We start from the raw sequence: 26459 nt of genomic DNA, 5'->3' as shown, positions 1-26459 counted from the left end.
GTGTGTGTGTGTGTGTGTGTGTGTGTGTGTGTGTGTGTGTGTGTGTGTGTGTGTGTGTGTGTGTGTGTGTGTGTGTGTGTGTGTGTGTGTGTGTGTGTGCGTTACATGCTGACCACAGTGCTCACGTTGCAAGCATTGCAAAATAAATGTACACATACAGTCGTGGCCAAAAGTTTTGAGAATGACACAAATATACATTTTCACAAAGTCTGCTGCCTCAGTTTGTATGATGGCAATTTGCATATACTCCAGAATGTTATGAAGAGTGATCAGATGAATTGCAATTAATTGCAAAGTCCCTCTTTGCCATGCAAATGAACTGAATCCCCCCCCAAAAAAATTCCACTGCATTTCAGCCTTGCCACAAAAGGACCAGCTGACATGTCAGTGATTCTCTCGTTAACACAGGTGTGAATGTTGACGAGGACAAAGCTGGAGATCAGGTCATGCTGATTGAGTTTGAATAACAGACTGGAAGTTTCAAAAGGAGGATGGTGCTTGGAATCATTGTTCTTCCTCTGTCAACCATGGTTACCTGCAAGGAAACACGTGCCATCCTCATTGCTTTGCACAAAAAGGGCTTCACAGGCAAGGATATTGCTGCCTGTAAGATTGCACCTAAATCAACCATTTATCGGATCATCAAGAACTTCAAGGAGAGTGGTTCAATTGTTGTGAAGAAGGTTTCAGGGTGCCCAAGAGTCCAACAAGCACCAGGACAGTCTCCTAAAGTTGATTCAGCTGTGGGATCGGGGCACCACCAGTACAGAGCTTGCTCAGGAATGGCAGCAGGCAGGTGTGAGTGCATCTGCACGCACAGTGAGGTGAAGACTTTTGGAGGATGGCCTGGTGTCAAGAAGGGCATCAAAGAAGCCAATTCTCTCCAGGAAAAACATCAGGGACAGACTGATATTCTGCAAAAGGTACAGGGATTGGCCTGCTGAAGACTGGGGTAAAGTCATTTTCTCTGAATCCCCTTTCCGATTGTTTGGGGCATCTGGGGAAAAAAGCTTGTCCGGAGAAGACAAGGTGAGCGCTACCATCAGTCCTGTGTCATGCCAACAGTAAAGCATCCTGAGACCATGTGTGGGGTTGCTTCTCAGCCAAGGGAGTGGGCTCACTCACAATTTCGCCTAAGAACACAGCCATGAATAAAGAATGGTTCCAACGCATCCTCAGAGAGCAACTTCTCCCAACCATCCAGGAATAGTTTGGTGACGAACAATGACTTTTCCAGCATGATGGAGCACCTTGCCATAAGACAAAAGTGATAACTAAGTGGCTCGGGGAACAAAATATCTGTATTTTCGGTCCATGGCCAGGATACTCCCCAGACCTTAATCCCATTGAGAACTTGTGGTCAATCCTCAAGAGGCGGGTGGACAAACACAAACCCACACATTCTGACAAAGTCCAAGCATTAATTATGCAAGAATGGGCTGCCATCAGTCAGGATGTGGCCCAGAAGTTAATTGACAGCAATGCCAGGGCGGATTGCAGAGGTCTTGAAAAAGAAAGGGTCAACACTGCAAATATTGGCTCTCTGCATCAACCTCATGTAATTGTCAATAAAAGCCTTTGTGACTTATGAAATGCTTGTACTTCAGTTTTCCATAGTAACATCTGACAAAAATATCTAAAGACACTGAAGCAGCAAACTTTGGAAATTAATATTTGTGTCATTCTCAAAACTTTTGGCAACGACTGTACATGTTATTCAATGATTGCACCCACACTGCTTGCGGGCGTCAACGAGCATCTGCTTGGCCAGGCGCTAAAATAGAACTTGGTTCTATTTGTGACGCTTGACGCGCTGCAAGACCCGCCTCTCCCAGCTCCTCATTGGTTTTTAGGAGCATATACCCACGTGGGCGATTGAAGGATGAACTGAGGTCCACAGTCCAGTTGGTGGTGGTAATGCACCTTTAAAGTTGGTTGCCAACCGTCATATAAAATCAAAGGAGAAGAAGAAACTTGAAGGAGGAGAGATTATCAGAATCAAACTCTGTTTACCCTTTTATCTGTGGAATCATTGTTGGAGTAGAGGACCTTGTGCATTTCAGGTCAAATAACAACCCAATGTTTATATACAGTGCCTTGCGAAAGTATTCGGCCTCCTTGAACTTTGCGACCTTTTGCCACATTTCAGGCTTCAAACATAAAGATATAAACTGTATTTTTTTGTGAAGAATCAACAACAAGTGGGACACAATCATGAAGTGGAACGACATTTATTGGATATTTCAAACTTTTTTAACAAATCAAAAACTGAAAAATTGGGCGTGCAAAATTATTCAGCCCCCTTAAGTTAATACTTTGTAGCGCCACCTTTTGCTGCGATTACAGCTGTAAGTCGCTTGGGGTATGTCTCTCAGTTTTGCACATTGAGAGACTGAATTGTTTTCCCATTCCTCCTTGCAAAACAGCTCGAGCTCAGTGAGGCTGGATGGAGAGCATTTGTGAACAGCAGTTTTCAGTTCTTTCCACAGATTCTCGATTGGATTCAGGTCTGGACTTTGACTTGGCCATTCTAACACCTGGATATGTTTATTTTTGAACCATTCCATTGTAGATTTTTCTTTATGTTTTGGATCATTATCTTGTTGGAAGACAAATCTCCATTCCAGTCTCAGGTCTTTTGCAGACTCCATCAGGTTCCAGAATGGTCCTGTATTTGGCTCCATCCATCTTCCCATCAATTTTAACCATCTTCCCTGTCCCTGCTGAAGAAAAGCAGGCCCAAACCATGATGCTGCCACCACCATGTTTGACAGTGGGGATGGGTGATGAGCTGTGTTGCTTTTACGCCAAACATAACGTTTTGCATTGTTGCCAAAAAGTTCAATTTTGGTTTCATCTGACCAGAGCACCTTCTTCCACATGTTTGATGTGTCTCCCAGGTGGCTTGTGGCAAACTTTAAACGACACTTTATGGATATCTTTAAGAAATGGCTTCTTCTTGCCACTATTCCATAAAGGCCAGATTTGTGCAATATACGACTGATTGTTGTCCTATGGACAGAGTCTCCCACCTCGGCTGTAGATCTCTGCAGTTCATCCAGAGTGATCATGGGCCTCTTGGCTGCATCTCTGATCAGTCTTCTCCTTGTATGAGCTGAAAGTTTAGAGGGACGGCCAGGTCTTGGTAGATTTGCAGTGGTCTGATACTCCTTCCATTTCAATATTATCGCTTGCACAGTGCTCCTTGGGATGTTTAAAGCTTGGGATGTTTAAAGCTTTTTGTATCCAAATCCGGCTTTAAACTTCTTCACAGCAGTATCTCGGACCTGCCTGGTGTGTTCCTTGTTCTTCATGATGCTCTCTGCGCTTTTAACGGACCTCTGAGACTATCACAGTGCAGGTGCATTTATACGGAGACTTGATTACACACAGGTGGATTGTATTTATCATCATTAGTCATTTAGGTCAACATTGGATCATTCAGAAATCCTCACTGAACTTCTGGAGAGAGTTTGCTGCACTGAAAGTAAAGGTGCTGAATAATTTTGCACGCCCAATTTTTCAGTTTTTGATTTGTTAAAAAAGTTTGAAATATCCAAAAATGTCGTTCCACTTCATGATTGTGTTCCACTTGTTGTTGATTCTTCACAAAAAAATACAGTTTTATATCTTTATGTTTGAAGCCTGAAATGTGGCAAAAGGTCGCAAAGTTCAAGGGGGCCGAATACTTTCGCAAGGCACTGTAATGCTTATCGACCTGTGCCCAAATTAATATAGTTAGTTCATAGTTCGTTTTGATATTTCAACCTGCGTGTCCTAATCGCGTCTGGTGTGGATGGACAAAATCAACAAGCACGTGATGGCGCACAAACGAGCAGTCTGGTCAGCATTTTGGTGTGTATGTGCAGCCATCCAGTTACTTTAGTGATAGACTGTGTGTCTGTGTGTGTCTGCAGTTACCTTAGTGATATAGACCGCGTCACCGCGGAGGGATATGTTCCTACTCAGCAGGATGTGCTTCGTGTCCGGGTCCCCACCACGGGAATCATAGAGTACCCGTTTGACCTGGAGAACTGCATCTTCAGGTACCGTCACGGTACTGCAGCGAGGGACTGCTCCTTCTCTGCCTCTGCTGCTGCCACCGACGTCCTCACTATGTCACTGTCCTGCAACACACTGACACACACACACACCCAGGTCCCCACACAGCACCTCTCTGAGACTGGGCCCACTCAGGACAACCCAACTGTTATGCAATCGTTGCAGAACCTCAAACTAGAAATTATGCGAAATAGCATCAAAATGGCTTGTTGTGTTGATGCAAAAATGGCTACAACTAAACTAAAGCCTTTTATTGTGAAGGTAAAGACCTGAAACGGCCGTTCTCAGAGTTGCTTTGGGGGGTGAGTGGGTCTGTGTATGGGGCTCGGGGTGGTGGTAGAAGCCTAATATGGACCAACACTACTGTTCTAGACTTGGTACGGTCGCCCAAGTCACACTGGACTGATCCACCTTCTCTGGATTGGTAGGGGGGTGTGGCGGTAATGCTTACTGTCTACCGTGCTTTATATGACTGTGGTCTGTCTCTTTCTGTCTCTCTTTCTTTCTCCCTCGGTTTGTAGCTATCTAACTGATCTGGACCGTATCTCAGACAACAACTATCTGCCCACACAGCAAGATGTTCTGAGGGTGCGAATCCCCACCACCGGCATCATAGAGTACCCCTTCGACTTGTCAAGCATCATTTTCAGGTAGACAATGCTAGCGTGCTAACTTTAGCCTAGCAGACACGTCATAGTCAGGTGGAGTTGCTAACATTAGCCTAGCAAATACATAATTTTCAGGTAGACAATGCTAACGTGCTAACATGAGCCTAGCAAAAGCATCAGTCAGGTGGCGCAACTAACGTCAGCTTAGAAAAAGCATCCTTTTCAAGTAGAAGAGGCTAAGGTGCTAACATTAGCCTAGCAAATGCACTATTCAGGAAGGGGATGCTAGCATCAGCATCAGTGCCCTTGTGCAGTCATGTTAACCAGTGAATCATCCCTTGGCCCTGCTCCATTACTTCTTAAAATGCATCCTCCTTTTCTCAAAGTAATCACCGCTTTGGCATGAGAGCATCGGTGAAAGTTAGGGTCCCACTTTAAGCTTTCACCAATCCAGTCATGTCATTAATTAGTGGTTACTTTAAATTAAGGAAGGATACATTTATCAGTATTTGGACAGGGCATAGCGATGTGTGCGTGTACATCTCGCATGTCATACGCTCTGGTTGTTCCATAACTATCATTGAACTCTTCAATCAGCAGTGGACAGAGCTGTGTTTTATTGTAGGCTTGATCTCCACCATTGATCTCTCTCTCTCTCTCTCACACACACCCAACCTCCTCCACTCATACACTCACACACATCCTCGTGAGTCCAAAGTCCTACATTCTGGCGCCCGTCTTTTTAAAATGGGTCACCCTCTTTCTCCTCTCCTCCCCTCTGTTCATCCTGGCAGAGGAAAGGAGGTCGTCCTCTCTCTCTCTCCCAGTGAAGGATGTTATTTCGGGCCTGGGGTCCTGCAGGGCTCTGATTGGCTCTTGGTCTCTGTGGACTGCAGTACCCCATGCTACAGCAGGAGGGCGTTTCATCACAAATTAAATCACATACATTCACTTCTGGCAAAACGGAAAAAAAAACCAATCTGTTTAATTCAAAGACAGGACTATGCAAATCTAGGCCTCGAAGACCATAGTACTGCTGGTTGCCTTTTCCCTGGATGTTAAATCATTGATTAAGATCACTGACTTAGAACAAGTCTCACCTGGTCTGAATCAGTTCCTGGTACATAATGTAACTTTATCAGACAGTCTAACATTTACATTACTTACCTTTACTTCTACTTGAAATGTTTAACACAGAAGAACACTTAACAAAACCTAAAAGACAACCTAGGAGGACAGTGGCAAAGAGAAACGGAAGGAAGAAACCTTGACACACACACTCTCACACACACTCACACACACTCTCTCACACACACTCCAGTCAGAACTACTCGGAGGACACACTCCTGTCGTTCACCCAGCAAAGGAATCCCGCCATCAGAGGTGCCTTCTGTATCCCTCCATCTTCTTCCCTTTTTTATTCTCATCTGCTCCTCTTCCTCTGTTCCTAGTCCTCTCCCTACCTCCTCTCCTCTCCCGTTCTCTTTCTCTGTTCCTAGTCCTCTCCCTACCTCCTCTCCTCTCCCGTTCTCTTTCTCTGTTCCTAGTCCTCTCCCTACCTCCTCTCCCGTTCTCCTCTTTCTCTGTTCTAGTCCTCTCTCTACCTCCTCTCCCGTTCTCTTTCTCTGTTCTAGTCCTCTCTCTACCTCCTCTCCCATTCTCCTCTTTCTCTGTTCCTAGGCCTCTCTCTACCTCCTCTCCCGTTCTCCTCTTTCTCTGTTCTAGTCCTCTCTCTACCTCCTCTCCCGTTCTCCTCTTTCTCTGTTCCTAGTCCTCTCTCTACCTCCTCTCCCGTTCTCCTCTTTCTCTGTTCCTAGTCCTCTCTCTACCTCCTCTCCCGTTCTCTTTCTCTGTTCCTCTTTACCTCCTGTTCTTTCTCTGTTCCTAGTCCTCTCTCTACCTCCTCTCCCGTTCTCTTTCTCTGTTCCTAGTCCTCTCTCTACCTCCTCTCCCGTTCTCTTTCTCTGTTCCTAGTCCTCTCTCGACCTCCTCTCCCGTTCTCCTCTTTCTCTGTTCCTAGTTCTCTCTCTACCTCCTCTCCCGTTCTCCTCTTTCTCTGTTCCTAGTCCTCTCTCTACCTCCTCTCCCGTTCTCCTCTTTCTCTGTTCCTAGTCCTCTCTCTACCTCTTCTCTCGTTCTCTTTTTTTTGTCTCACCTCCACCAGGGTTGCACAATTGCGCTTGGCTAATGCTTCAGGAACACAGACACACACACACTAGGGAATGGTGGGAGAGCTGGTTTGCTTTTTTTGCCCTCCCTTCTTGCCACTGGGTGGACTAGGTAGAATTTTCCTCCATCCACTGATCCAGGATCTGATATACCTTCATCCCCCTTATGGTTAATGTTTGGAATTGGGGTAAGGTTATCTGATCCTAGATCTGAGGTTAGGGGCAACTTGTGAATGGTGATGGGCACCGCTCACTCTTTACTGATGATCCATTAACTGGGTAACACTTTATGCATAGATAAGGTTATAAACTGCCTATAACATAGGCCTACATAAACTAAATGATGTAATGATAATAAGCAGTTTAAAGTCAGATCTTCAAGAAGTAAAGTGTTACCTACATTTGTTTCCACACTGTATGTTACTTACAGTACCAGTCAAAATTTTGGACACAATCATGTAGTAACCAAATCAAAATATATGATATATTTTAGATTCTTCTAAGTAGCCACCCTTTTGTTTTGATGACAGCTTTGCAAACTCTTGGCATTCTCTCAACCAGCTTCATGAGGAATGCTTTTCCAAACATCTTGGACTTCACACATATGCTGAGCACTTGTTGGCTGCTTTTTCTTCACTCTGCGGTCCAACTCATCCCCGAGTGATTGTGGAGGCCAGGTCATCTGATGCAGCACTCCATCACTCTCCTTTGTCAAATAGACTTAGACAGCCTAGAGGTGTGTTTTGGGTCATTTCCTGTTGAAAAACAAATGATAGTCCCACTAAACCCAAAAAAGATGGATGGTGTATTGATGCAGAATGGTGTGGTAGCCATGCTGGTTAAATGTGCCTTGAATTGTAAATAAATCACCGACAGTGTCACCAACAAAGCAACTCCACACCATCTTGCTTTCCTGTTCTTGAAATGTTCTGCATTGACTGACCTTCATGTCTTAGAGTAATTATGGACTGTTGTTTCTCTTTGCTTATTTGAGCTGTTCTTGCCATAATATGGACTTGGTCTTTTACGAAATAGGCAAAGGGAGGCTACATTGAAGAATCTCAAATATAAAATATATTTTGATTTGTTTAACACTTTTTTGGTTACCACATGATTCCATATGTGTTATTTCATAGTGTTGATGTCTTCACTATTATTCTACAATGTATAAAATAGTCAAAATAAAGAAAACCCTGTAGGTGTGTCCAAACCTTTGACTGGTACTGTATGTCAGTTTATGATCTGCATGTGTTTTCCACCATAGGCTTTCCTAACTGGGACCTCAGGGCCATAGATGAGACAGTGAACAAACTGTCCTCCATGTTGCCACCAAACGTTCTCGTTTAGAGTCTCAGTTGAATGGGATTGTCTTGGAACGTTAGGTGCCAAAATGGTGGTCATTAGGATTCTACATCTCAAGTTCACTTTGAACCATCTCAAATTTTCCACCTCCCTCTTTATATGTGTGTGGTTTTGGGCTAGGTCTTCATGTGGCTGTTGAATCCATCCATACACTAACTGTAAGTGGAGTTAAATCACAGACATAGAAAATCAATGAGGACTGATTGATACCAACCCTTCTGCTTGGGTGGATTCAGGAAGTCATTTTAGAGGTTTTAGACAGTCTTATTAGTTGTTCTACAAACACAGCAACACTTTAACATCTCTTCTCTCTCGTCCTCCGTGTCCTGGCACCTCTCCTCCCGCCGTCCATGCTCCAGGATGGTGGATGTAGGGGGTCAAAGGTCAGAGAGGAGGAAGTGGATCCACTGTTTTGAGAACGTCACTTCCATCATGTTCCTGGTAGCCCTCAGCGAGTACGACCAAGTCCTGGTGGAGTCTGACAACGAGGTGTGTACACACACACACACACACACACACTAGGGAAAGATGGGAGAGATGTTTCTCCTTTTTGTCTTCCCGGTTTCCCATAGTGAAACATTGGTGAACTAGGTAGAATTTGACTCTTTCCAGTGATCCAGGGTCTGATATGCCTTTATCCCCTAATGGTTTGTTTTTGGAGTTGGGATTAGGTAATTTGATCCTAAATCTATGGTTATCATGTCAAAGATACCACACACTCGCCCGCACACATCACGGCACACACACATCAAACACCTATTACTAACTGTCCTCTGTCCCTCTGTCAGAACCGTATGGAGGAGAGTAAGGCGTTGTTCAGGACCATCATCACCTACCCCTGGTTCCAGAACTCCTCAGTCATCCTGTTCCTCAACAAGAAGGATCTGCTGGAGGAGAAGATCTCATACTCCCACCTAGTCGACTACTTCCCTGAGTTTGATGGTGTGTGTGTGTGTGTGTGTGTCTACAGTTACCTTAGTGATATATCGTGTGTCTGATGGTTTCTGACTACCGTGATGCGGGATTGACTGTGTGTGTGCCCCAGGTCCCCAGCGAGATGCCCAGGCGGGCCGGGAGTTTATCCTGAAGATGTTTGTGGACCTGAACCCGGATAGCGACAAGATCATCTACTCCCACTTCACCTGCGCTACGGACACCGAGAACATCCGCTTCGTCTTCGCTGCCGTCAAAGACACCATCCTGCAGCTCAACCTCAAAGAATACAACCTGGTCTGAGAGACTCTTGCACACAAACACACACTCTTCCCAGTTGCACAGCTTAGCCTACACACACACACTTATGAAGCTTACACACACCTACAAATCTAGTTGATCTTTCCCCCTCCTGCTTTTCACTCCAGCGATTTAAGACCCCCTCTTCCTATATCTCTCCTCCCATTCGCTCTTTCATTCCTTCCCTATTTTCTATCCTTTTGCCATAAGCCTGTCCTCTCCCTCGTTCTCAGCAGCTTGTCAGTCTCCTCTTCTTCACACACATGCCATGACTACGGGAGGGGACAATTGTGTGTGTGTGTGTGTGTGTGTGTGTGTGTGTGTGTGTGTGTGTGTGTGTGTGTGTGTGTGTGTGTGAAGGTGAGGAAGAGGACCAGTGCGGTCAGTGAACTGTGGGTCTTTTAACCCTTAAACCCTCAGTCAACTGGCCTGAGATCACATCCTCTGATTGGTGGAAGGAGTGACCATACCGCACTCTATAAGGGAGGGGCTATAGACTGGGAGGGGGGTGGAGACGATGAGGTAACCGAAGGAAGCCACCAGGACACGAGCAGGAAGTGATGTCACACAGAAGTGAGGGGGCAGACCAAGGATTCTGTTTCCACCTCGCATCGATGAATGTATACTCTAAGTGAGCATCGCAAACGCAAAAAAATATAATTAAGTATGTTATAAAGTAATTACGTATGTAGACAAATTACACTAAGACTGAAAGCACCAGAGGGAGAGGAAAAAGCAAATCGATTAAATCTGTGTATCGCTGAGCTTTTTTACAAATAGTTTTTAATAATAGTAACTTGTTGCTATGTCAACTTCTATCCGACGACTAAGAAGTCGTTTGAAAAGTTATAGAAGCGGTTAACAAAACAAGATCTTCTATTTAAAAAAATTGCAAAATAGCCAAAATATCACAAAAACAAGATGGTAATCAGAAACGGACTAATTTTATCCTTTACAGACGGTTGTGGTTGTTCATGTTTAGGTTTGATCACATCGCTTCCCTCCTTCACTGGTTTACTGACTGATAGATGGAAACCTTCCGTTTGACATCCGCAGTACCACGTTCTGTTTGATACACGCCACATTAAGATTACCGAACATCCCATACTTGCTACTATGTTCTGATTGGACAGTCACTGAGGGGGAGGGAGTCATGTATGGATATGATGTCATCACTGTACGGTACATCAGTCTGTGAAAGAATTACATCACGTGTTAAGTCGCCCAGCGACCCAATTAGATGTGCTCTGGAGATTCTGGGCAGTCCATCCCCACCAATGACACGGTGGCATCCATTTTCCAAGACACACAGGAAGCTTTATGTTGTTTACCTTTTTTTTTTTTTTTTTACTGTATAGACACTTTTGTTTGTTGATGAGAGGTGGTTGTTGATTGGTTGGAGCAGGAGACTGTCTCCCGGAATGGACAGGCAAGCATACTCTGAAGTCAAAAAGTTATTGTTTGTGTATATTTCTGTTTGTAAATACATGTACACAGAAACGCTCCTGTACAAAAACACTCTGTGGTACAGTACACCATCTTTGACAACAAAAAAAAATAGAAGAAAATCCCATTTTTTCCTTTTCAATAGTGTACTGTTTTTGTTTTCCTATGAATTTACTAGTATTTATACTGTGATTCTGGATTTTTTTTAATGATTGATAATCAGTTGATTATAAGAGGACTACACACACAGAGGACTGCAGTGAGAGGAAAGGAACGGTCTCAGAACGGAGGTTCTAAACCATCAGGAGCCTTCTATTCTAGAACCTTCAGAACATTCTAGATCCTCGGCTCTCCTCTGCAGCTTCTCCCTACTAACACTAGAGCAGATTAGTTATTCACAATATGTTGACAAAATACATGATATTAAAAGAGTAACTAAATAAAGTTTTAATTTTTTTTTTTTAATTTATCTAATAATTTATGGAACCAGGTTTGAAGGTGTTGATAATTTGACTGCTTTTGTTTCTATCATGTTGAAATGCGGTCAGGGCTAGACTTGAGTCTAATCTGCTGTAACAAAACAAACGTCTACTAAAGTATGTACTAAATCTCTGCTTTCTTTTTTCTCTTAAGACAATTCCAGATGTACTTTGCCATTCTATCTATATCCATGTTAAATTCAATGGTTTTCTTCTCCCATTAAGTCACTTTGTTTTGTTTCATTGATGAAAACTTGTATTTCTCCTCTTGGGTTTCTAATAGGCACAGCTCTGTAACTGCATACATAGGAAATGTACCATATGAACGTAGGTGAATTTTTATAACCAGTGATTGGAGACCAGTACGGTCTATGCTTGCTCTGTCGTTGTAATTTAAACACAGTTTGCGTTGTCGTTGGTTTGAGTTGTTTTAGTTCAAGTTCCGAGGCTTGCTTTGATAGAACCAGTGACGTTGCATATCTACTTTTGAAACTCTTTCTACAGGCAACTTTTTCTTCATTATTCTCATTAAGGGCTATCGCCATGCATCAGACAGTCAGGCAGATGGGGGAGAGAGAACTAGTAAAGGACAGGGCTCAATTCGGTTTTCAATTCATGAGGTGACTGGAAATTCAATGAGTGAATTCAAAAAATCTTAGAAAGCGATGGGCAGTAGAGGACAAAGGTACACGGTTGCGTTCTGTCCTCAAGGGCTGCAGTCTTGCTGTTTTTTTTCTGTTGCCTTCTAACCAAAAACGGATTTCTATCTGTGAAATCAGGTGTTTGCAATCTCCAGCCGATTGGTAACATTCATTGATCAAGTAAATGCCGGGAAGAAATGAAAGCCAGCAGGAATGCAGACTTCGAAGCACTGGGTTGTTTACCCCTGGTTTTAGGTTCACAGTCAACTAAGCCATTCACTCGAGTGTTTGTGGGGATAATTTTGTTCAACAAAGACCGTGTGTGAATGCAGCTGTGGTCGGATACATGACCAACACTACCATTCATTTTTTACTTTCTCTTTCTCTGGATCAACAGTGGATCGCACAAGCTTCCAGCTCCGAATGAGGGAATCTGTCAAGCCCCAAGTTCCCTACTTCACTGTTTGATGCGTGATCGTGGATCAGCTTACCCTCCCTCAATGCTAACCTTAAAGGCCCAGTGCAGTCAAATGTGAATTTCCTGTGTTTTGTATAGATTTCCACACTAAGGTTGGAATAATACTGTGAAAATGGTGATAATGCTATTTTAGTGTAAGAGCTTTTTGAAAAGACCACCTGAAATTTCTGCCTGTTTTGGTTTGTCTGTTTGATATCACCATGCGGTAAATTAGTTAATAAACCACATTTTTTTTAACGTTTCAAACCTCTACCAATAACAGCTAGTTTTCAGTTTTCCCCTCATCATTCAGACCACCACTTCCAGACAGTCCTAGCAAAATTCATGCTTGAGAAATTACTCTTGCTAAGAAGCTGTTTTTTTGTTGTTGACCATTTTGAGTAAAAACAATCACATTAGGGTACTTAATTGTTACCCAGAAATTACTTGATTTTGAGGTAAAAACGTCTGCATTGGGCCTTTTATCCATTTAAGGGGGGGGACGCAAAACTGACCTTAGATCAGTGTTAAGGGGAACTTTTCTTCTACTGTCCTACTGCTAGTTTTACCATCCGGGGGTGTGCTTTGTGCCTGTTGAGGAGATTTTGCACATTGTCATTAGACACTCCTGCAGTAGAGGCGGGGTGTTAAACCAGGTGTTAAAATTATATTCCAAGTTAAAGCATAGCTGCGCAACACACAGCTCTAGCACACCTGTGCAGACTTTTGTTCCATACCAGCAATAACACCCCAGTCAACTGATTGAGAACTAATCATGGTCTTGAATTAGACCACAACTAGTTGAACCAAGTGTGTTAGTGTTGTACTGGAACTAAAGCCTGCACACTGCAGCCAGTATTCGAGGATATTATCCAAGTATGACATTCAGTATTTCATTCGGTGTTGACCTGCCCACAAACAATGTGTTGAATACAACTCGCATACCAAACAGACAAGCACTTAGGCTCCTGTACTGCCTCCACAATGAAGGGTGAAAACAGCCCAAACTACAATCATCTGACTTGGTGATTAATCAGTCATATTTATAGGAAACACTACTAATCTCTTGTTTTCCACTTCCTGTGGGTTAATTGGTTGGCTCTCCTGAAGTGTCTGCACATTAGGGCCCAGAGTTGTTCCTAGGCTGTAACTAGGACCCAGAGTTTTACCTGGTCAGATTAACATGGACATGGTGCATATTGAGAACTTAGCTTGACTTCTTTCCTTTAAATCTTTTTTGTAAGATAAAAAAATATTACCGGAACACTATTGTATTTAGGACCACTTGATTTATTTTTTAATCTAAGGAAACCTGAGGGTTAAATGTTTTAGTTGGTGTATAAAATATACAATGCTGTTTTTGTTTTTGTTTATTTTGTATGTAAACCAAATGTAAATGATGTATTATACTGTGTGCCAACCCAACTCTCTCTAGAGCCAGGCTCTCTCTCTCTTAAGTGCCAACGCTGACATCATCATCAGGGGACAGCCATCTTGGATGGTCCCATTTTTAAGAACACCAGAGACCTAAACACCTGGCATGTTTGACTACGCCACCCCTAACAAAAACTATAAGTACACTTTTTTTTTTTTTTTATTGTGTAATTATACAATTGCATGTATTTAGTGTTGGGAGGAGGTGAGGGCTCAGAAAAATGTATTGGCTGATGCAGAGACCTTGATGAAAGGGTGGAATCGGTTATTGATTGATCGGTTGGTTATTATGGATTATTGATTTGCATTACTCTCGCCATATTTCTTTTCTTTTTTTATGTGTGTTTTCATGCATTTGTTTCAACCACTGTTGCCTGATCCTCATTCAAACATGAACATGATTTATTACGATCATCGTCGCCTTCTAAGAGAGAACATAATGACAAGGTATCTGTTTTAAATTGAAATAAATTTGTTCGTATACTTGCTGATTTTGTGTGTGTGTGGTTAATGACTAGTCTGGCATATGCCATGTCTAGAAATGACCCAAGCCCTTCTCTTCTAGCCACTATGCACTTGTGTAGTTCTCATAGGATTTGATAAGTAGGCCTTCAAGTGCCTATGGTTAGGAACAACAGGGGTTGTTTCTGGACCTGGCCATTGTTCCATCAAAGAGGGTCTATACAATATGGCTTTTGGGTCTATATAGAGGTTTTCCATCCTCTTGGTGTTATTGAAATGCTGTCATTTCTCAGAATTGTCAGTTGTCATTCTGTGACTTCTGCTAGTGAAATAGATGGGAGTGTCACAGAATAGAAATAATCAGTGATGGACAGATTTCGTCTACATTATGAGGATCATGATACCAAAGTTATGGGATTGGGGTTATTATACATTAAATGAGCAGGCTATTGTTATGAGTGTTAGGGAACCACCACATCTCACACTTGCGTGCTTTCATTAGGGGACAGTTCTACACACCTTCCACCGGGGGCACACGGCAGCAGCAACACTTCCGCAAACTGTAATTTTATACATTTGACATCTAAAATGGGCCTTCGGAGCGCCACCTCATTCTCTCATCACATGCAACGCCCGCTCATCGATGACTCGTACATTTTGTAGCGCAAGGGGTGGTTTCAGCTCGTAGTGAAGGCTTGTGTGTGGACATTAGCTAGCCAGCTAATGGTAGCTAGTTAACACATTGTGGAATTGAAGACGCTTTTCAAGAGCAGATTTTCGACACGATTGCCCCACTTGACAGCTATAATATCTACGAGGAATTGGACAATATACAAATCTGCTACCTAAACTTACGTTGGCTCGCTTCTCTGCTAAGATTTGCTAACGTTAGTTAGTTAGCTAACAAGAAAGGATATTGCTGTGACTTAGTCAACATCTACCTAGCCCAGGTTTATTTTAAGATTCTTCAATCGGTGCCATATTATCTAACGTTGCACGTCTTGGTGTTCAACCTCTTTTGGTGCCATTTGTTAATTTTTTGACAAGGGACCAAATCAAAACCAACGCTAGCTAGCCAACAACGTTGGAGAAAAAACAATCACGACGTGAGACCGGGTAACTGGTGTCCTAGATAACGTTTAAGATAAATAGCTAGCCAGCTAACGTTAACGTAGCTGTCTAAAAAAAAAACAAGGGAAGACGCAATAGTTGTCTAAAAACGGGTTCTAGATATTTTTATCCTGGTTGCTGAGGAACACCGATAAATCCATTGACATGATGTTTCCACAATCAAGACACTCGGTAAGTAGCTAACGTTAGCATAACTAGCTAGATGATAGCTAAATTCCAGCTATTCTAGCTAGCTACATAAGCAATTAAACTTTTATCCATGTAAGAATAAAGGGGGATATCTACGATGGCCGTGGTATGTTTTCATTTGTGTTGTTGATGATGGATTCAATCGCTTGTCTGTCACGCGCCCCCGGCATTTGTTTACATTCCAGGGTAGCTCCCACTTAGCTAGCTAACGTTAGCTAACCAATATTACTAACTACAGCGGTTTTCATTCAGCTTTGGAAATGGATGTTTACCTTTTAGCCAGTCTATAATATTACACTAAACGTTTGCCACTCATTAGTAACGTAATGTGAAATATTTGAACATGGATATCTCAGCTATCTAGGTAAAGTGGCATGTGCTAATAAAAACGTAGCTAACTAGATTGCGGAGACAAATTCGAGAACGTTTTTTCTTGACAGTCTTTTAGTCAAACCTAACACGTAAGGGCATGTGGAATTAAGTCAATTCGTACAATCATAATTAAAAGTTTACTATCAATTGAATCCTCAATCAAGGTGTCTTTTAATTTGGATCCTTGATTACATTAAGTCCCAAGGACTGCCGGCCACTATGCCATCACAACAGAAGTGGATGTAATATACAATAAAATATGCAATATAGCAGACTCTTTTATTCAAAGCGACTTAATCATGCCCACATTTTATGTGTGTGTGGTCCAGGGAATCGAGCCTACAACCTTGGCGATGCAAGCACCCTACTCTACCAACTATACAGGATGTTGTAGCTATATAACTTAGACCTAATTTAATACTGGTGCGCTAATGATGATACTGGTTGGGAAATATGAATGTACACCGTTTGTTATGGTAGAGCCTATTTCTGTGTTTCTTCTTTCTCTTTAGCGTCCTACTACCCCCTAGGCCGGGATCCTAGTTCACACTATCAGGGTTTGTCCCTGCATAAACCTGTCCTCTTTCAATTCCAAGGATGACCAGCCCCTCCTGGAGAGCTGTTTGTGTGTGTGCTACTGGGTGTGCAGGCTTTTGCTCTAGCCCTACTAATCACCTAATCAGGACCTTGCTTAGCCAAACCAAGTGTGTTTGTGTAGGGGCTGGAGCAAAAGCATTCACAGTCAGTAAGTCTACAGGATGGTAGTTGTCAGAGCCCTGGTGTAATCTGGGTGGTGGCATCCTTCTACCAGTCTGAAGTAGTAAGGCCTCGATGAGAATCTTAACACTGGATTATGGCTCTGACTCAGCCTGGGGTCATTCTTGTCAGTTGGTCACCTCTGGAAACTCATCTAACCCTGACCATACTCACAGACACACACATCCTCTCAGCCTGCGCTAATACCCCCCCCCCAGTAAAAGCCCAGAAAAACCCCTGCTGTAAGGTTAATTTCAGATCCCTCTGTTACTGAACATTCAATATCACCCCCATGTGTCTCGCACACATACACACAGTCCCAAACGTGCCTGTCCCCTTTCTATCACACACCCATATAGTCCCACATACAGGGGGAGTGAAGAAATGCACACGTCAGTGGGAAGGGTAGTGGATGGAAACACAGCTTCTCACTGATTGGTGTTATCTTGTTGATTGTCTAACTGTTTGTTGTTGTCTTGGGGATTCTGACAGTTGTATGTTTGTTATTGTGTTGTCCACCAGGCTTCCTCCCAGTCCTCCCAGCCTCTCAAGTTCACCACTTCCGACTCCTGCGACCGCATTAAGGACGAGTTTCAGTTCCTACAAGCACAATACCATAGGTAACACTTAAACAAACACGTGCTCAGTCACACACTCAAAATACCCACCCACAAACACTCAAGTCACGCACACTGCATGCACTCAGATTCCAACATGCACTCACTCATATACACAGACATGTCCGTAACCAAATGTTGTCATATATCCAATCAGCTTGAAGATGGAGTGTGACAAGCTAGCTAGTGAGAAGTCAGAGATGCAGCGTCATTACATCATGGTGAGTGACATCATCACCTCTTCTTTTACTTTTTGCCTACCTAGGATACACGTTGGCCATTACTACAATTCTCTCAGATATACAGTACCAGTCAAAGGTTTGGACACACCTACTCATTCCAGAGTTTCTTTTATTTATACAATTTTCTACATTGTAGAATAATAGGGAAGACATCAAAACTATAAAATAACATATATGGAATCATATTAACCAAAAAACGTGTTAAACAAATCAAAATATATTTTATATTTGAGATTCTTCAAAGTAGCCACCCTTTGCCCTGACAGCTTTGCACACTCTTGGTAGTCACCTGGAATGCGTTTCAATTAACAGGTGTACCTTGTTAAATGTAAATTTTTATGGAATTCCTTTCCTTAATCCGTTTGAGCCAATCAGTTGTGTTGTGACAAGGTGGGGGTGGTATACAGAAGATGGCCCTATTTGGTAAAATATCAAGTCCATGTTATGGCAAGAATAGCTCAAATAAGCACAGTGAAAGACAGTCCATTACTTTAAGACATGAAGGGTAGTCAATGTGGAAAATTTCAAGGACTTTGAAATTTTCTTCAATGACGTTGAAAGTTTCTTCAAATGCAGTCGCAAAAACCATCAAGCGCTATGATGAAACTGGCTCTCATGAGGACCGCCACGGGAAAGGAAGACCCAGAGTTACCTCTGCTGCAGAGGACAAGTTCATTAGAGTTAACTGCATCTCAGATTGCAGCCCAAATAAGTGCTTCACAGAGTTCAAGTAACAGACACATCTCCAACTCAACTGTTCAGAGGAGACTGCGGGAATCAGGCCTTCATGGTTGAATTTCTGCAAAGAAACCACTACTGAAGGACACCAACAAGAAGAGACTTGCTTGGCCCAAGAAACACGAGCAATGGACATTAGACCGGTGGAAATCTGTCCTTTGGTCTGACTGGCGATTTTTGGTTCCAACCGCCTTGTTTTTGTGAGACGCAGAGTAGGTAAACGGATGATCTCCGCCTGTGTGGTTCCCACAGTGAAGCATGGAGGAGGTGGTGTGATGGTATGGGGGTGCTTTGCTGGTGACACTGTGATTTATTTACAATTCAATGCACACTTAACCAGCATGGCTACCACAGCATTCTGCAGCGATACGCCATCCCATCTGGTTTGTGCTTAGTGAGACTATCATTTGTTTTTCAACAGGACAATGGCTCAACACACCAATAGGCTGTGTAAGAACTATTTGACCAATAAGGAGCGTGATGGAGTGCTGCATCAGATGATCTGGCATCCACAATCACCCGACCTCAACCCAATTAAGATGGTTTGGGATGAGTTGGACCGCAGAGTGAAGGAAAAGCATCCAACGTGCTCAGCATATGTGGGAACTCCTTCAAGATTGTTGGAAAAGCATTCCTCATGAAGCTGGTTGAGAAAATGCCAAGTGTGCAAATATGTCAAGGCAAAGAGTGGCTACTTTGAAGAATCTAAAATATATATATATATTTTGATTTAACACTTTTTTTGGGGGGGGGGGTACTACATGATTCCATGTGGGTTATTTCATAGTTTGACTTTACTATTCTACAATGTAGAGAATTGTAAAAATAAAGAACCCCTTGAATGAGTAGGTGTGTCCAAACTTTTGACTGGTACTGTACACAAGTGTATTGGGGGCTAGGGATTGATTGGAATTCTGCAGTATGTTAGTGTTACGTCACATACTCCCAAATCTTCTTTTTGCAGTACTACGAGATGTCTTATGGACTGAACATTGAAATGCACAAACAGGTAGCTTATTTTCTCTCTTGCTTTCTCTCTTTCCCCCTCTTCTCTCTCTGGTACTGTGTTGTATGGTAAAGCCAGTGTTGTATTCGGACCATAGAGATCTTTAGAGGACGCAACATTGCATCTTTCCCATTATGGCATCTGTGAGAGCATTGGCACCATTGAGGCCTTCTCCATTTTGAAGTAGTACATTCTTCTACTACTCCTGAGTTGGTTAACAAACTGAAAGGGTGCACACAGCCACCGAAAGTGTTGTTTTCAACTGGTATACAGCCAAAGTCGGCTATTTACTGCCATCTGCAGTTGAGGAATGTTTCCTCACGAGTATAAATCATTGGCTGATCCCTAACGATGATCTGGATGGAATTATGTGATCCTTCCTTAACCCATAGGAAGTACCACTCAATTAACTACTTCAAAATGGTGAGTGACCTCAATGGTGCTGCCCATGCTAAAATGGGCTTTGGGCACTAGAAACCTCTATCTCTATGATTCTGACTGTCTGTCTGTCTGTCTCTTCTCCCCAGGCTGAGATCGTGAAGAGACTAAACGGGATCTGTGCTCAGGTGCTCCCCTACCTATCTCAAGAGGTATTACACTCTCCTCTCTACACATACTTTTCCTAGGGATAACATAATCCCATATCAACGTGCTGTACAATCTCAATCAATTTAATTCTGTACAATAGCTAAATGTGTTTGGATGTGTGTGTTGCAGCATCAGCAGCAGGTCCTAGGGGCCATAGAGAGAGCCAAGCAGGTCACTCCTCCTGAGATGAACTCTATCATACGGGTAGGCTGGTGTGTGTGTGTGTGTGTGTGTGTGTGACTCGAGTATGAATATGTGTGTATATAACCATGTGTATCTGTCTGTGCGTTTAGCAGCAGCTCCAGGTGCACCAGTTGTCTCAGCTCCAGGGCTTGGGCCTCCCCACGATGGCCCCTCTCCCCATGGGCCTGTCTGCTTCCAGCCTCCCTCCAACCTCCAGCGCCGGACTGATGTCCCTGTCCTCCATCCTGGCCTCGCACTCTCACTCACAGGCAGCACATGCACAGGTAACACACACACCTCACACGGGCAACACACACCTCCAGGGCTCTACAGTGTGACCATTTCACTTGCATATGTGACTAAAAATAAATGTGCGCTAATGGCAAAAGTGAAATATCCAAGTGGGGACTTGTACCCCCAGAACCAATACTGTCGTGGTTGTAGTATTTCTGCTTTTTTTATGGTTGGTAATCGCACGAAGAACTACGAATATCATAATGCAACATGCATCTCAACGAGCCAATCGTAGCCTAATGTTGTCTGAGGCTGGAACTACCTCAGTAGGCTGGAAACGCAAGCCTTTGAATAGCTACCTTGAGAGGATCTGCATTCGCTTCTGTCAGGAGAAGGATGAAGAGGATCACATTTTATTTTAAAGGTGTACCATGAGGAAATCGCTTCGCTTGGTTGCAGAAATGTTAACCGTTCGCCTCATTTCAGTTTGTGACAAAACAAGCAGGTAGTGTACAGAATCATTGTACAATCTAAACCGCTGTGAAATATATTTTCCATAACCAAACATATTGTATTTTCACTGTTTTGAAGCTGGCGTACAAAACTGAACGTAAAAGACGCAAAAAATTAACTTCAGAACGAGAAGCATAGAAATAGTGGACATAGAATGTATCTACCTCTTCTTAGACTTGCTTTCAATGAGAATTTCAGATCTATAACTCCACTTTTCTATGTTAATTCGGTGGGCCAGACAAAAAGTTGCATATTGCAGCTTTAAGCGACAAGATCAACAACAGGAGGCCGATGTTTTTGCCAGTGATACTGATGTGGCTGAGTCCATGGTCGTCGAGTCACCAGCAACACAAGAAGACGAAGCTTTCACTAGCACTAATAGTGACGTTGGCGCCAACGTTGCTCTGCTAGCCAGTGCCACTGCCAGCGCGAAGCATACAAGTACATCCAACAATGAGGAAAAAGCTTTCTTCTGGTTAGAGTTTGAATGTGAATGAAAGCTTATGTTTTGCAAGTATTGTAAGGTCGAACCAATACTTGCAAGCCAGCATTCTAGCTTTGTGGTGGGGAATCTTCACTTAGAGGGAAATGTCATAAAAATCTTTACTTCATATTCAGCACTTTTCTATGTTTTGTAGTCAAAAAGACAGAGGAAGATAAGTGTTTCCAATGACATCATTAACCAATTCTTAGACAATTTAGTATGGAATGCCTACTTGTAATTTTAACCAATTAGGAGTAGGCATTCCATACTAAATTGTCTAAGAATTGGTTGTCATTGGAAACACTTATCTTCCTGTCTTTTTAACTAAAAAACATAGAAATTCACTGTTTTCACATGTAGTGCTGGAGATGTTGAAAAATTGTGAAACAGACACTGTTAACAGATCATTGTGCCAGCCCGAGAGACAGTTAAAACACTACCTCAGACTACTTTTCAATGTGCGCCTGCATTTATGTGTGTATGCACCTACATTTTTCTGTTTAGGCGCACATGTTTTCCTTGTATAAAATGCCAGTGTAGAGCCCTGACCCCGACATTCAACACCCCCCCCTACAGGTAACACACACACCCCTAGCAGGTAACACACACATGACAGTTCACGGCTCTCTTCCACTCCTTGTGTTTTGTTCTCTGGTCTCCTCCCCACCAGGCTCAGGCCCAGCTGGCTAAAGAAGACAAGGCCAGAGACGCAGCAGAGAGAGAACAGAGGGAAGAGGACGGAGACAAGTCCGACTGATGGTGGAGCGTGAATGGGAAGGAGTGGAGAGAGGGGTGAGACAAGTTGGACTGATGGACAACCAGGCGTGGATCTACTGTGGGAGGGCTAAGGGGAGGGGGGTGGTGAGTTGAGTGTTCATACAGTAGGTGTCACACTGTGGTTCATCTCAGTAACTCTCTGGGCCTCCACTCCATCGCTTTCTTATCCTTCTTTTTCATCTTCTATTATCATCAAATCAGTTCGTCACCAAGCCTGTTGGACAGGTCTCCTCTGTCTGACTCCTTCCTCTTTTCCTTTCCTCTGTTCACTATTGCCGCTGACAACCCATTGCCAACAGATACTACCCTGACCTCTAACCCAGAGATGTGGACTCGAGTCACGTGACTTGGACATTTCATGACCTGATACTAGACTTGGCAAAAAGAAACAAACACTTGCCAATCGACATTGACTTGAGCATTTATGACTGGTGACTTTACTTGGACAAGCTATGTGAGTCGAGACTCGGTTTGTCATCTTGCTCACAAGGTAGGCCTCTCTGTCCTTCATATCGGAGTGCTGCAGGTTTTTCGACTTTTGTTCTGTCTTCACCAATCATATTCACGGAAATCACAACTCTCGCAGGCCGGGCACAAAGCACGTCATCTAGCAAAGCGCGCCACTCTCCACTGTCCTGCGGTATTTATTTAGCAAACGTGATAACACATCATTCCCAACAAACAAAAGCAAGAACTCTTAACAGAAATGTTTCAGCAGCCTACACCTAAACTGTATGGAGGAAAATGAGATGACTTCCCAGTCTGCTCAACTAGGCTACTGATAACAACCAGGTGTATTTGTGTTAGGAGAAAATGTGACTGTGATTTAAATTTGGTGTAAGTTGAATTCAAACTTGGACTGGCTAGGCTGCCTTGACCTTTTCAATCCAAAACTATTAACTGAAATGAATCAAACACGACTGATTTACATGGACTGTGTGAGTTACTTTTGAATTAAAGTTGCAAAGGCCTACACGATGCAAACCTGCATAAAGCAAGCCTAGCCCTGTGAGTTGTATTGTCCAATTGCAATTGTTGTGTCTGTAGAGGAAACCGCTGTTAGTCAGTTTGTAAAACACATTGGTCCAAAATCATTGCAATGAAATTGGCAAAAAAAAAAACACTTAGCCTTTGACTTGAGGACCCGAAACCCAAAATTAGGGACTTGTGACTTGACTCGACCTGAGCTGTGGGACTTGACTTGTGACTTGCCCGTTATTTCTTGGGACTTGACTCAAAGCTTAAACTTGAGACTTGCAAAATTGTGACTTGGTCCCATCTCAGCTCTAACCCTTTAACCCCTGACCTCTGTTCCTCTTCTCCTAATAGAAGTTGCCCTTAAGCTCAGATTTAAACAATCAAAACATTACTGACCTTTGATCAGTGTCTAGGGACGACTTCCTCCTGTAGGTCTCTGCTGATTGGCTGCAGAGTTACTGCTAACTCTGCTCACTGATCTCACAGACAGTGTTCTGAAAGGGCCACTTGAATAAGACAGTCGAGTGTAAAAGTCAGGAGCGAGGGTGTGTGTGTGTGTGTGTGTGTGTGTGTGCGCAAACTTACGTTTTATTCTTATGAACCACCTTTTCCTATTCTCCCTCCCGCCCTTGTCTGTCCACTCTCTTAACTGACCAAGTCTATGGTCCAGTCCCAAATCAACACCTAGCCCCTAGGCACTTCCCCCTAGACAGAGGAAGTGTCCAAGGGGTAAGGGTTGATTCTGGACGAGGTCTACATTTTAACGGGAACAAATTTTCACATCAATCATGTTCTCATTCAGATCAGATTCTATTGGTGGAAAGGGAGAGGAATACATTTGCATATGTCGTTCTGTTGGTTAGCATAGCACTTGGAGCTAGAACACAGCTGTAGCGCACTAACCTATAACCTACCCGCAGATGCATAACTGTCTTTCTAATTCGAGGCGATAAGGTTTAGTTCTTCTACAGGACAGTAGGTGGCAGCAAAGCCAAACCAGACCCAGGGCTGTATTCAATCAAACCCCCATTACAGTATTTACAGACTTTACCCCCCCCCAATGGGTTAATTAAAATCACAGGACCCTAAAAACCTACTACTGCTGCCAGGTAGACTCCCCTCACAGGTAGATGTCTAAATGTTCAGAGTGAGAAGAGCGTTTTTGGGCTGTAGTTTGTAAACCAAGACACTGTAAACTTTGCTATGGCAGGTTTGATTGAATGTAGAGAGAAACTTGGACATGAATGGTTTGTGTTTCTGTTGTGACGGGCCCATTTATATATCAATATACATATACTTTTTTAAGCATTTTTGTATGTTTCAAAGCTGCTTTTAGTGTGTATGCGTGTGATGGAAGACGACGTGTCAGTGCAGCGTGTGTATTATGTGATGTGCTATAGAAAGAGGTACTACCCAATATGCCCCCTCCTCTCCTGCCCCCTTGACAATGCTGAGGAAATGTCGCCTCCTTGTTGAGCTTTGTAAATGTAATTTTTAAAACTCTTCATTTTTGTCATTGTATGTGAAACTTCATAGGTGTGTACTTGGCGATAATGTATGTCATCTGTGTTATGAAAAACCAATACTTATAGCTTCATTTAAAAGACGTGGCGGGGAAAAGTCACATCTAATGTAAACCAACCAAACCGAAACATTGACATCACAACATGACTGAAAGCGCTCGGCAGTAAGGAAATGTCTATGGTGCCTTACAAATAAATGACTCAACGGAGAGACTGTTTCTAGTGGTTTTTGTATTTGTGTGTCTGTATTTGCTTGCATGTGGGTATATACTCCAAAGCAGTATCGATGAGTTAGCCAAGTAACTTTGATGAACAACCAGAAATAATTTCTAGTTTATTAAGAAAGCTTAAATGAATTTACAGAAGTATTGACCCCATGGATTTCTTTGCATGTGATTGTTAAAATTGATTTGTCATTTTTTTTTGTCAACAATCTACACAATACTTTGTCAAAGTGGAAGATAATTTTTTTAAAGATTCATAAAAATGTAGTGACAAATAGTTATTACATAAGTATTCAACTCCCTGAGTCAATACATGTTACAGCACCTTTGGCAGTGATTACAGCTGTGAGTCTTCTTGGGTAAGTCTAAGAGCTTTACTCACCTGACTTGTGCAATATTTGCCTAATATTCTCTTTAAAATTCTGCATGCTCGGTCAAGATGTTGGGATGATGGCTATGACAGCAATTATCAAGGTGATTTAAGTCAACTAACTCGGCCACTCAGGAACATTTGTCTTTTTGGTAAGCAACTCCAGTGAGGATTCGGCCATTTGTGGTAGTTTATTGTCCTGCTGAATTCCTCTCCCATTCTCTGGTTGTGAAGCAGGTTTTCCTCTAGGATTTTGCCTGTGCTTAGCTCCATCCCGTTTCTTTTTATCCTGAAAAACTCCACAGTATTTTCCAATGACAACCATACCGATACCATGATGCAGCCACCACCATGCTTGAAAGTAAGGTGGTTGTTACTCAGTGTTGTGCTGGCTTCACATTTAGGCCTTTCTGTGTTTCTTTTGTATTACATTAGTGCCTTGTTGCATACAAGATGCATGCATTTTTATTCTGTATGTTTGTGTTCTTTTCACTCAATGTTTTTCTCCCAGCACAGCCATTGAAGCGGTTTTAAAATCACCAATGGCCTCATGGTAACATCCCTGAGCAGTTTCATTCCTGTCCTGCATCTTTGTGTCTGGATGGTTTAATACATTGTCCACAGCATAATTATGAACTGGACCATGCTTAAAGAGAGATTCAATGTCTGATTTGTTATTGTTACCCATCTATCAACCACTGCCCTTCTTGAGGAGGCTTTCAAAGCTCCCTGGTCTTTAGTTTAATCTTTGCTTGAAATTCAATACTTGACTGCGGGACCTTACAGAGGAAGGGTTAGTCATTCAAAGATCATGACAACCCCTTATTTAACACAGTGAGTCCATGTAACAAGTGATTTGTTAAGCCAAATTTGACTCCTGAACTCATTTAGGCTTGCCTAAACAAAGGAGCTGAATACTTATGAAAGCACTATATTTCAGTTAATAATTTATCCACTTTGACATTAGTCTTATGTAGACTGTTGACAAAAAATGACATCTTAATCCCACTTTAACACAATGTCAAAAACAATCCAAGGGGTGAGAATACCTTTGCAAGGCACTGTGTTTTTGGTTGTGGAGTCAATTATAGGACCTTCAGAAACTATTCATACCCCTTTTGGCTTATTCCATATTGTTTCAGCCTGAATTCAAAATAGATTTTTTTCTCTCACCCATCTACC

At 42.7% G+C, this 26459-nt stretch overlaps 2 protein-coding genes across 4 annotated transcripts in view; both read left to right on the top strand.

The window, feature by feature from the left end:
* The window catches only part of LOC135542674 (guanine nucleotide-binding protein subunit alpha-11-like), a 52843-nt gene extending 38465 nt beyond the window's left edge, over window positions 1–14378 (top strand). The window contains exons 4-7 of one of the 2 annotated variants that reach the window (XM_064969796.1): window positions 4584–4712; window positions 8560–8689; window positions 8989–9142; window positions 9246–14378. In XM_064969796.1, the coding sequence (XP_064825868.1) occupies window positions 4584–4712; window positions 8560–8689; window positions 8989–9142; window positions 9246–9436 (604 nt within the window). In that variant the 3' untranslated portion in view covers window positions 9437–14378. Of the gene's footprint in view, window positions 1–3917; window positions 4047–4583; window positions 4713–8559; window positions 8690–8988; window positions 9143–9245 lie in introns of both variants that reach the window. The other variant, XM_064969797.1, reaches the window with a different exon arrangement.
* A 558-nt stretch (window positions 14379–14936) lies between these two features.
* Window positions 14937–24894, top strand: LOC135542681 (TLE family member 5-like). Of its 2 annotated transcripts, none has more exons than XM_064969808.1 (8): window positions 14937–15654; window positions 17323–17420; window positions 17575–17638; window positions 19362–19406; window positions 19931–19993; window positions 20121–20195; window positions 20285–20458; window positions 22076–24894. In XM_064969808.1, the coding sequence occupies exons 1-8, from the start codon at window positions 15628–15630 to the stop codon at window positions 22160–22162; spliced, it is 633 nt and encodes a 210-aa protein (XP_064825880.1). In that variant the 5' UTR covers window positions 14937–15627; the 3' UTR covers window positions 22163–24894. The 2 variants fall into 2 exon arrangements, with proteins under 2 accessions (XP_064825880.1, XP_064825881.1); XM_064969809.1 differs by having other exon boundaries at window positions 14940–15654; window positions 20288–20458.
* The last annotated feature ends 1565 nt before the right edge of the window (window positions 24895–26459 follow it).

This window comes from Oncorhynchus masou, chromosome 6 (assembly GCF_036934945.1).
Source record: "Oncorhynchus masou masou isolate Uvic2021 chromosome 6, UVic_Omas_1.1, whole genome shotgun sequence".
Classification (NCBI taxonomy): domain Eukaryota; kingdom Metazoa; phylum Chordata; class Actinopteri; order Salmoniformes; family Salmonidae; genus Oncorhynchus; species Oncorhynchus masou.
Note: the sequence above shows the minus strand (reverse complement) of the source record. Positions and strands in the feature narration are given on the sequence as shown.